The sequence below is a fragment of the Lachnellula hyalina genome, assembly GCF_007821495.1.
Source record: "Lachnellula hyalina strain CBS 185.66 chromosome Unknown contig00237, whole genome shotgun sequence".
Lineage (NCBI taxonomy): Eukaryota > Fungi > Ascomycota > Leotiomycetes > Helotiales > Lachnaceae > Lachnellula > Lachnellula hyalina.
Genome location: NW_022157351.1, coordinates 853 through 12,313, shown reverse-complemented (window position 1 = coordinate 12,313; position 11,461 = coordinate 853). Strand labels below are relative to the sequence as shown.

The window sequence follows — 11,461 nt, the reverse complement described above, 5'->3', positions numbered from 1 at the left end:
GTACCAAAACTGCAATCACTTGCTGGTATCGAGATCGGCCATGGCTGGGGAACGCTCGGGTCGCCGCCTAGCTATGAAGTTAGTTCTGCTGTACCCAATGTATGAAGCCCTTGGCAATCGATGGAAATTCGATCTTCATAGCACCAGCTGTTGAAAATAGACCTCCCCTTATTCCCCATCTACATTTAGACATTTAGGATTACTTCCTCCTGTCATCATCTTGCGAGATGTTTTTCAACATCGTAATCGTCAAATGCATACCGCTCCAGTTCAAGTAGCCGTATATTCGGCCTTCGAGCTGCTTTCATTGCTTGAACTTAAATATAACCACCAGTACTAGAGCTGCACACAAAAATAGAGGGCTTTGAAAACCTTAGAACAGTATAAGTTATCGCTTACCTCCTCCAGCCGCTTAGCAAAAGTTTCTAACTCCTTCATCTGATATTTGGCTCGAATGGTATCATGTGTAGGTATTGACACTGAGGACATGGGCGTGCTGTTCTCAGTCTTGTTCTGACTCAAGGAACTTGCCTCTTCACTAAAGGCACCTGGACTCTTAATTCCATCCATCTGGACAGCTACACCATTGAAATTCGAGCCGTCATAGCTTAGGCCATCGAGGTGGGTTTTGATCATAGCAGATGGATGCGCTTCAATATAACCTCATTTCGGAACAAAGAGGTGGCATCTGAGCTGAGCTTTCCCGATACGACAGATGACTTCATCGTTTGGTATCCTTTGCTGACGACTCTCCGCCGAGGTGCGTCCCGTGAAACCACCCCGCGCTGACACGCTTCCATGCTCCAAAGATGCATTAATGGGGGTATTATAGTACGACCGTCACAGAGGAGGAGCCACTAAAATGGTCAATTCATTTGGATGAAGGGGTGGGAGACGACCCCGCCAGGATTTGTTCGGGCAGAAGAAAAGTAGAGCTGAACAAACGGTTGGATGGGTTTGAAAGTTGGCAGTATGCACCCTGCATAGCGGGGGGTTTTCACATCTTGAAGGATCGGAACAAGACAAGTAAGTGAGGTGACCCCCGGGATGTTATTAGCCTTGCCACGAGTGCACAATTGGGGGCGTTGGCATTGCTTTTTGGTCGGCCACGAATCCACGACAAAGATAGAAGTTGATATGAATGAGGCTATACGTACGTAATAAGTGTGATGATGACAGAAGTGAAAGAAAAGTGGAGGAGAGTGAAATCGCAAGTTTACTTTACTTCCCCAGCCACAGAATTTCTAGAAGCTTGAGGTTTAGCGTCCGTCGGTACCAAGATCTACCCTGCCTATCCATTATAATCAACATACTATGCTATAGACTTCTAAACTCTTACGTAGGTAGGTACCAATTGACATGTCATTTCCTGTTCCTGCAGCGTTTGTACATTTCTATATAATTATTAATAATTCTGGTTACTGCTTCTATTCCCCCACGGATCTGCTGCCTTGCCTTGCCTTACCCGCTATACTCCCGATTGGAGCTGCCCTGTCATCGCTAAAGCGTCCTTTGACATCAACCTACCAATCCTGTATCAACAACACATCCGAGCACCACTTTCTATACCGCCAACCTCGCTCTTAACCACCATCTCCCTGCCAGTTCAGTACCAGCTCGAAATCAGGAAATCGTGATGCTATCCAGACCTTTGTGCGAAACGGTTCTCTAATTTTGTGCTCACCGCCGCCTAGACGGCTGTGTCCTCTACCCCGCCGCATGGTCCCTCCAGCCAGCCATCTTGCGTTTCTAAGCGCCTGCAACTTCTGAACCAACACAACTCCAACAATGGGCACAAAAGAGCGAGATGATGATGTCGAAGAGAGGCCCAGCGAACGTCGACACCGTTCCAAGTCGGAAAAGGACCCGAATCGCAAGCACAGGCCGAAGAAAATAGATCCCGTCACCGGTGAACCTGTCAAATCCTCACACCGCAGTCACAAGGACAAGGAAAAGGGCAAGGATAGCAAAGTCTCGCAGAAGGATAGAGTCTCAGAGAAGAGCTCAATAGCTGATCTGGTTCCCGAACTTGCGAGAACAGCATCTGCGCCCGGCGCGACGTCAAGAGGCAGTTTGCCCTACCCCTCTTTCAACAAAGCGCATAGCAAGGAAGCAGTGAACAGCAGGGAGGACTTCAAGTTACCAACAAAAGCCAAACCAAATCCTTATACACCAGATTCGACTGATTTGAGTTCCGAGGAGAAGTTGAGGTCGAAATCAGCGGAGCATTTCAGACCCTCCCAAGGATCAAATACACAGAAGGATGGCAGACCCCCGAGTCCACCAGAGACTGAATTCTCTCAGCAGAGAAAATCTACATCAAGCCGGATGTCAAAGGTGCAGGAGGAAGCGGAAACGGAGTCCAGACCAGGTTCACGCGCTTCATGGTTCAGCAAATCATCGAAGAAGGAGAAAGATGACAGGTCCAAAGTGTCGGTCAAGTCAAAGGCGAGCACAGCGATCAAGACACCAGCATATACGACCGACAAGGCATTTACCGCTGAAATGCAACGGGAGGAGGACGACGAATCCTCAACAGAATCTAATGCCACATCTGTTGCACCAAAGCAGAACCCCCCTAAAGTTTCTAGTCAACGACCGCCAGCGTTAGATACGAACTCATCTCCGGGTTCTGCCCAAGATTCGTCCCCCGCAACTCCAACACAGACCCCACAATTTCCACCCCCAAGTATGAAGCCCACGCCATCTCCATTTATCCCTTTCGACCAACCCGAAGCAGCTTCCAGCGCATGGGATTCTCCGCAACCCCCACCGCCTCCGCCGCCTCCCAACGTTCCAATAAACATCCCTCAGGTTGACTATCTGCTACAAAATGGAGGACTGCTTCGTCCAGTATCGAAATCATTACTTTCTGCAACCCCACCATTTAACCCATTGCATAATAGCTCGAGGGTAGGTACTCCCGTTCCATCAGAAATCGAGAAGATATTCGGACCTTATTATAATGTCTTGGATCAATACGAGAGTGTCGTAACTAAGAATGGATCTCTTGCTGTTGCGACTGGCTATAGATCTGTGGCCAGAAGATTATTGGATAGACTGGAGAATGTCTTCAATCGGGATCTCTCATCTGAAGGATGCTTCTGTGTCATGTGCCAGACCTCGGATTCTAGAGAACATGAAGGGAGCAGAGGATTGGGTTGGGGCGAAGTTCTAGAATGGGTCAGTGGTCGTCGTGAACTTCCCATTTGGCCAGCATTTGACTTTGCAACACTGGGTGTGAAGTCTGGAGAGGATATGGCGGGTCTTGGAATTTCCGGACATCATGGCAGTGACGGCCAGAGACCTAGGTCGCCAGTAAACGTTGACCCAGATGTTGCAGATGAGAACATCGAGAACTTCCTTGCGTACGCCAAGAAAAGCAAGAGGACTGTGGACAAATGGCTTTCTAGTTGTCCCCAAACAGCCGCAGCACCTCCACAAGAAGTCGACGACGAGACACTATCTTTCGCCATACTGACGCATCTCGATAATCATGATCGACCCATCTTCAATGCCTTAGTCACTGGTTCAAGCAGTTTGCAACCTGTATCGAGAGCACCGACACCTCTTAGAAAGCCCAGGTCGGATTTTATGGTCAGGACTGTCCAGTCATTACAGAGACTCTACAGATTACCCGTTCCTCCCCGAGACCCAGAAGCCGCTATATATCTTCTGAAGAACCCCCACCTTCATAACCTACTGGCCACAATGTCTTCAATCAACATTTCCGAGTGGGAAATTTTGACTTCCGGTCGATTCGACGGCTTCCTTTGGTCAGGAGCAGAACCAGATTCAACAAATCCATCCCCAGCACCGTCACGTGGCCCAACACCCGCAAACGGGCGTCAAGCATCTAATTCCAGAACCAACACTCCTTTCTCTCCCCTCCGCAACCAAACATTTTCTCCCTCTGTAGTATCCATGGGGTACCCTTCGCGCGGCCCAACTCCGGCGTCCCAGTTCCGCCATCCTGTGTCTAACGACGAAGAAACAGAGATTGCAGTCTTAGCTGAAATTGAGCGAGAGATCTACCAAGGCATGGAAGCGCTCGAAGATGCCTTTGAAGGCTTACACCGGAAAGCCGAGCTCGTTCGACGGGCTCTGCGGGAACGAGGTGCTGGTCTTTCTATGAGCTTGCAGAGTCGACGCACCAGTCATCCTGACATCATCAGTGCAAGCACGCCCGGCTTGGGTCCTGGCTACGAGCGCCCGAGTTGGCAAGATGGCGGGTCCGAATTGATGAGCGAGACGGACTGGGAGCCGGACGAGGAACTCATGAGCGAGATTGCTCCCGATGATAGCGCGAGTAATATTAGTAGTTCGAGGCATAGGCGGCCGAAGAGGAGAAACGAGAGAAGAACACCGGCGTTGGTCGAGGAGGAAGATGAAGATTGATGGTAGGATGGACATTACGAGTGCGCTGTTTATGGCAGACAGACAGACAGACAGACATACATGATATTTGACGACGGAACGACGATACAACACGAACAGTGTGCGATGACAAGGCAACACCCGATACCTAACTTTGAATAATGAACGTGAGCGTTATGGATAGTTGGACAGAACAAACGCAAACAAATAAATGCATTGCTGGCGTTACATTCATTTCATGTATTACAGCATAGCGAGCTGATTTTGAGCTTTCGGATTTCCGTTCCGTAGCTGCTGATCGATGATTTCAAAATATAAGATTTATATCGCAATCTCTCATCTCCTTTACCTGATATTCAAACATCAGATTACAATGTAGGCTTACTTCCCGTTGCGCTGCTTCCAAGTTTACCTTGTCTGTCAGGTACGAGCTAACATAGATGCCTGGCTGCCAACAGTTGTAGTCTCTTCTATTGGGTGATCGTCTGGTGATCACATTGAAGCTTGCATTCGTTATCAATAAAGTTCATTGTGTTTTTTTATAGCTAAGAGGTAAGCAAGTCTGTTGATATCCAAGACATTCTTCCTGCTAATGTACATCTATCCAAGCCCTTCCTTCCTTCATATCGACCATCAGTAAGTAACCTTAAGCAAGTTCATGAATCTCAGGCACATGATTACCCCCCTGTCCCCGAACCCCATATACCGAATCTCCAGGAAGCTCCGAGACCCCGCCCGCGAGCCGCTTCTCATCCTCGGAATCCGACGCCGGCATCTGATGTACCGGGACCTCGTTCGCTTGTTGCTCAGCCCTCAACGCCTCGACCCTCTCCCGCTCCTCTCTCTTGATTTTCCGCATCGCGTATTTCTTATCCTTATGTCGGTACCGGAAATACATGCCTATCAAAACGGCTGCGATGGCGGCTGGAACCGCGAGGCCGAGCCCGAGACGGAGAGCAAACTCGTTCGTGTTGTCGCCTCTGTCTGTGTTTGGGTTTGGGTTTGCGTCGGCGGTTGAGGTCGCTTGGTTGGGGCTGTCGAGTTCTAGGGCGGATGAAGGGACTGCACCGAGGCCGCCGGTGGAGAGGGCAATTATGTGGTCGCCGGTAGCGTCGAAGTCTGTAAGTGCAGCGGAGATGATTTTGTTCTCCAGGTCGAAGAGCAGATACAGGCTCTTCAACATACGGGTTGAGAGGGAATTTGGGAGTCCGGGTGGTGTAGGCTTGATGGCGAGCTGGCAGTCCCCTTTGCCGGGATCCATGTCCATTTTGGGGCCGGTCCCGGCGCGGAATGTCAAATCTGACAAGGGCACATAAAAGGTAACATTTGTATTGTTGGTGCTAGCAAATGTGAAATCGAAGGTACTGCTATTGGAGAGCATCCTGCAGTCTACATTGGCGCCCTGTTCGTCGTTCTTGGGATCATCAGCGTCGAGGATATGTCGGATTTCATCTACAACTTGAGGCGGGAAGTAGGAAAAAGCATCGTGGCGATGGCTCATCCCAAAGCTGTGCTGTAGCACTTCCGTATTGTTGAGGCTGGTTGAATTTTGGGTCTTGCCGTCCTTGTCCACAGCTGTGAATGATACGTGTTTGAAGCCCACAGTGAGCTGATCCCTAGTAAAAACTCTGTAATGATCTAGTCAATTAATGCCTCAAAAAAAGTAGGTAACCAGTGACGTGTGCGCGTCCAGAATATGTCTAGAGAGAAAGGGAGCAAGGAAAATTTTACGAACTGTGACACCGCTTTAGCCTCGTATAAACCTGTATCAAGTTCAGTGAGGGGATACAGGTAACGTTTAGTGTTGATGGCCCCAAGAAGTAGATGGCCAGTATGTTTTTCATAAGGATCGAGCCAAATGCTATAGGCCGGTGATTGGATGTAGTCTTGATTGACGAACGCCTCCAAAATGGTGTTGTGATGGCCTCCAGGTTCGTTGATAGACCAGTTAGCAGCCACGTTCGTTGGCAAACCTAAGCCAAGGTAATAATAAGACCAATGGTCAACTGAGTATTCTCCCGAAGTATTTGAGGAGGTTTCTGAGACGAAGTCGAATTGGTTGAAAGAAATCCCTCCAATTACAAGGGTGTCTTGTGAATAGAGGATTGTCTGCCGTGTAACATTCAAAGGATCTGGGTCTTGTCCAACATCTTCGTGCGCCTTGCTGTACTCGGCAGTGTCAATTGACGACTTATAGGTCTTGGAATCTCCAGTCTTGTCTGATGCTGCACATTAGTATTGTAGTGCTATCTCATCCGTCGTCACCTACAGAAAACCTTAGACTCAGTCTGTCCATCCATTGTCCATACATCGAGTGTCGAGTTGTTGATTATCGTATCGCCACATCCAGCGATTGCAATTGTAATTTGTTGCGGAGGCGTGCCGATTGAACAGTTGAAGGTGTAGATCTCACCGACATCAAACTAGATAACGCTTTTAGTCAACAATTTATAAAGGCGACTATATATAACTTACGGAGGTCTGAAAAGGGATTTCGACAGTCTGGCTATTGCTGCGGCCTCCAAGGGCCCTGACTCCATCGTCCACCAGACCTAGTGAGGGCGACGAGCTCTGGGGCAGCGCGGTGGAGACTAAACAGTATGATGATAGAGTGGTTACTGCTAGAAACAGTACACGATCCCCTAAGCGCTTGCGTAGCATCGTGATGGGTTTGGCATACAAATATGGATGTCAGTCTTCTTTTTTTGGGGGACGTCCCAGCTCAAGAGGAAATATATTCACATGTTCAGCACGGGCTTAGCGGAGGGTTTGAAAGCGTGGTATGTGACTACAGAAAAGTGAATATCAATACTTAATACCCTCCAGCTGCTGTCTTACAAATCAAGGGAACTTCTGGAGTGTGTTGAGGCTGCCCAAAGACTACGCAAAAGCTCTACTATGCTAACGCCAGCTAGCCATATTCCGTCGATGAACTTTCTTCGAGGAATGAAGCTCGGTACAGAGAAACCAGGTGCTGAAAGACATTTGGATATCAAGTGGAGTCCAACGCTGTTTTCAGTTCTCCTATGAGCAGGCAGAAGAAGGTGAACTTCCCTTTCCCTGATTGTTTAGCACTTTTGAAGCAGCCTTGTAAGCAACTTTTGATCAATCGTTTGCTCATTGAGTTCCGATAAAATGTGTTTCTTTCTGGTCCATCCGTAGTCGGATGGAGTACAGTTGAAGATAGGGGCGTATCTTTGATCTGTTGGAGCAACAACCATCAAGAGCCGACAAGTGTTCAGGTCTCGTTGCCTCATGGTGAGTGCCCTAGTCGAGGCATACTCAGCGAGTTAAATGACTTACAGCATAGCCTCGCTACGGCGTAAATTGTTGTTTGGCGTCTGAAGTAGTACGAGCGTGCTGCAGCTGTGTGCTTGGCTTGAGAAGTTGCAAGCACGTCGTAAGCCGACCATTGATTGACAAGTTAGTTCAGAAGAGATTATACGAAGCCAAGGCCATCGAGACGAAGCTGGCTTCGGCTGGCTGAAGTTTCAAAAGCAGAATGTAAATCAGCAATTCAAATAAAAACACTGTTGATAGTCTTCAAATCGCGCAAACAATCCCCGATGGACAATTCTCGAAACGGGGCTATCGAGAGGAGGCGCAGGCAGGTGTCACACTCCGTCCAGAGCGGAAACGGCGACCTTTATACTTCCCACACAGCGAGACACGGTGTCGAAACTATTGATAGAAGCTGGGCGATATATTTCAAGGTCTGATCCATTATGGAAAGAGTTGAAGTTTAAGGCTCGTACAAGTAGGTAGAGAGATATGTACCGGTATGGTGTAGCACCACTTCTTTTGAGTCGATGATTATTATTTTTCAAGCCTATCTCCCTAGGCCTCTTGGCTCGGAGAAATCGTATTCCTACGTTTCCACTGTGGCAACAAAACCTACTCGCAATCCCCAAGGAATCTGAAAACGCAAGAGTCTCGAGAAGAAGAAGAAGGACATATAGCCGGCTGGGAGAAACAAAGTACTGGTGGACTTTTATAGTAGATAGATAGCGATTAGCCGTGTCTATAGTAGATTGCTGTAGTGCGTGCGGTACGGATCGCGGTACCTACCTAGGTACAGTACAACGGAGATCGTAAGGCAGACGCCATTGGTGCTGTTGCTGTTCTGGGCTTGGGGAGTCAGTGCGTTTTGAATCCAAGGCGAACTGAGGGGGCTCCCCCGTCCAGTTTACAGCCTCTTGCGCCCCGTCACATCTCCCCGTTTCGCGCATCCTCCATGCCGGCATCTCCGTTGCAAACTGTTGCTGCCGCATTCCATATCCCATTTCCACCTCAGATCCATCTTCCTCTCTAAAGCAGATCGACGAAATTCACGATAGAAACGATAGGGCCGGCCGACGGTTCATGCTCCATGCGATAACCGGCCGCGGCCCACACCCTCGCAATGAGCGACGACATCGCACCTGGCGTGAAAAGCATCATCAAGGCGATTGACTCGGGTATCAAGCTGGGAAAGAGGGTGGCAAGGTCTTCTGTTTATGCTCCTGCTGCGCAAGTGCTTCTGATTTCAGGCTCAGCTCAAGAGCTCCAGAAATCATTAGCGGGGACATCTAAAGCTATCAGAGATGCCTACGATGAAGCTGTTGAGAAATGCGGCGAACCGTTCGTTAACGCGCTGCTTGACGAACGTAAGTCTTATTGTTACGCATAAATAAGTGGTGTAAAGTGCTGAAAGCTTCCCAGGGGAAAACAACCAGTTGAAGGAGCTCAGAATCGACCTTATTGACCAGACCGACAAGTGCCAAGATTTCGACGAAAACCCCCTTCTATTCGACCCAAGTGCCTTTACGAATGTCCAACGCCAAGGCGATAAATGCTGCGTCCAATGTATAGCAATATTCCACGCTGTTCGGGAGCGACTCCTCCTGAACGGACTCGGGAACTTCAGAGTGGAGGAGACTACAAGGAATGATAGGGAGCAATTAGCGTTGATGAGAGAGAACAGCAAGTTAGCTAGCACCAGTGATGCCCATGCGAGGGAAGCCACCATAAGAGGTCTCCCAATAAGGAAACCAGTACCTACAGCGAGCCGGCAGCCTACTCATATTGGGCAACTACAAATCACTACTCCCAGGCCCATACCACCCAGGAGTCCCTGGGCCATCGATAGCCCTTCACAAATAGACGGAGTCACTCCGATCAGTGCAGTTAGCTCGCTCACTGCTTCAATTGGCACCTCCCCCCGCACATTGGGGCCGGGCAGTCTACATCTACAGAGTCCTCGTGACGTGTTGCTGCCTTCTCCAGCAACAGCTCAAGGTACTCAGCTAATCCCATGGGAGTTGGTTCATTCTCGTATTACCAGTAATGATGAATTTCTAGAAAGACGCCGTCAATCGCGTGTCTCATTTCAGAGCGAGCTGCGAAAATCAATTAATTCAATCGAAGAAGATCGAGCGAGTGACACTTTCAGTGAAGGGGTCCTGAGGTCGCCAGTATTGGGTATTGCAGAAATGCCTGCATCTAGCCCGGTTGAAGGACGTATTTCGAGATCTAGTTCAAGCGGGTATGATACGTACGTATCGAGGGAACGCAGCCAAGGGCATGCCTCGCAAGCAACGCGAAGCTCAAACGCCAGTTCGGTTTATCCTTTGAGCTCTCCCGTCAGCGAACAAAGTACATCCGGCAACGCAGATAAATGGGCAACTATGTCATCGACTATCGACGGTCCTTTGAGCTATGGGAGTGGCTTTGAATCAGGTCTCGAAGTTGTTTCTGATATTAGTGAAAGGGATAGATTGGCACTTTCCGAGAGGGATAGAGAAAACTTTGATACTGACAAGGAGACAAGGTTTGAAAGTGGCCTGGAGATTAAGCTCGAGGCTGGCTTGGAGACACTAATAGAGCCCGGTTTAGAGACAAGGTTTGAGAATGGTCTTGACAACGGGAAGGTCATTTATGGTGGTAACGAGAAGATGGTCTTGACTGAAGATCAGCATCACCCAGCCTACCAACCACAAACGACTCCAGCCGCTTCGGTGAAGTCTATAGATCACCCCATGCTGCATGACAACTCGTTCTACAAGGCCGGGGGATTCTGTGAAGGAGCTAGGTTAATGATCAAAGGAGAGTCGGGTTTCAAAGTTGTGAAAAGGCCTTCCGTACGTGTTCTATCAGACTAAAACCTTGATGGCCTCACACTGACCGTTATAGCAGGGCCACTATAGTGCTACTGTCTCTGCAAGATGTATAAAATGCTCCTACGAGGTAGGATGGAATGATGTGGAAAAAGACAGGCTGCTTGACCGTATGTTATTAACCTGGATTTTTGTTCACTGGCTAACTGCTATGCAGGTTCCGGTATTTACGGAAACAGCGGCATAAGGTGGCGGCAAAAATTCATTTCCAAATGTCATGTCAAAACAAATTCCATTGAGGAGCCCTTATATGCTGTAAGTTATGCTCTTGTCTAGCCGGCTCTTGTACTTACTATTGGCAGTGTGTCTTTTGCATTGAGGAAAATAAGACTGTAGAAGAGCACGACGCAACAGTCTTCTTCTCAGTTGGTCAACTATTCCGCCACCTCGCCACACATTCACATCCTGTTCCAAACGTCGCTGGCATATCTGTCATCTATGGCTTTCAACCCGCCGATGTTCTCGATTTTGACATACATTTCACAACCTCGGAACCAAAACTACCGCATTGGAATATGGCCGAGATCTCCACGAAAGTTGCGACCCGGCCATCCGCTCACGCGACAATCACCCATCACCCCAAAAATACAGCGAGGACATACCACGATCCTGACGGAAACGAGGCTCTACATTTTGCTGCTGGCGCCAAAATCGTTGGTATCACATTTCCAGATAGGTTCAGCGGACAGTGGTGCGTTGGCTATCATGACGGAGAACGCGGCGCTTTTCCATTTGCAAACATCATGCTGCAGATGCCAGCAAAGGAAGACGTATTGATGAACCCGCAAAGCAGTCTAGTGGCAATTGCAAGATGGGATTTCAAGCCGAAAGACGCAACAAAAGACGGAGGCTGGCTAAAGTTCAGCAAGGGCGACAAAATTACGTGTATCGGATACATATGCCAAGATCAATGGTGTTGGTCTGGACAA

The 11,461-nt window shown here is 48.8% G+C and overlaps 1 protein-coding gene across 1 annotated transcript; it reads left to right on the top strand.

Moving 5' to 3' along the window:
- Window positions 1-1,788: 1,788 nt before the first annotated feature.
- LHYA1_G008795 (uncharacterized protein) lies at window positions 1,789-4,398 on the top strand (the record flags this gene model as incomplete). The annotated part of the gene is made up of 1 exon (XM_031153713.1): window positions 1,789-4,398. The coding sequence occupies one exon, from the start codon at window positions 1,789-1,791 to the stop codon at window positions 4,396-4,398; it is 2,610 nt and encodes an 869-aa protein (XP_031001504.1).
- Between the last annotated feature and the right edge of the window lie 7,063 nt (window positions 4,399-11,461).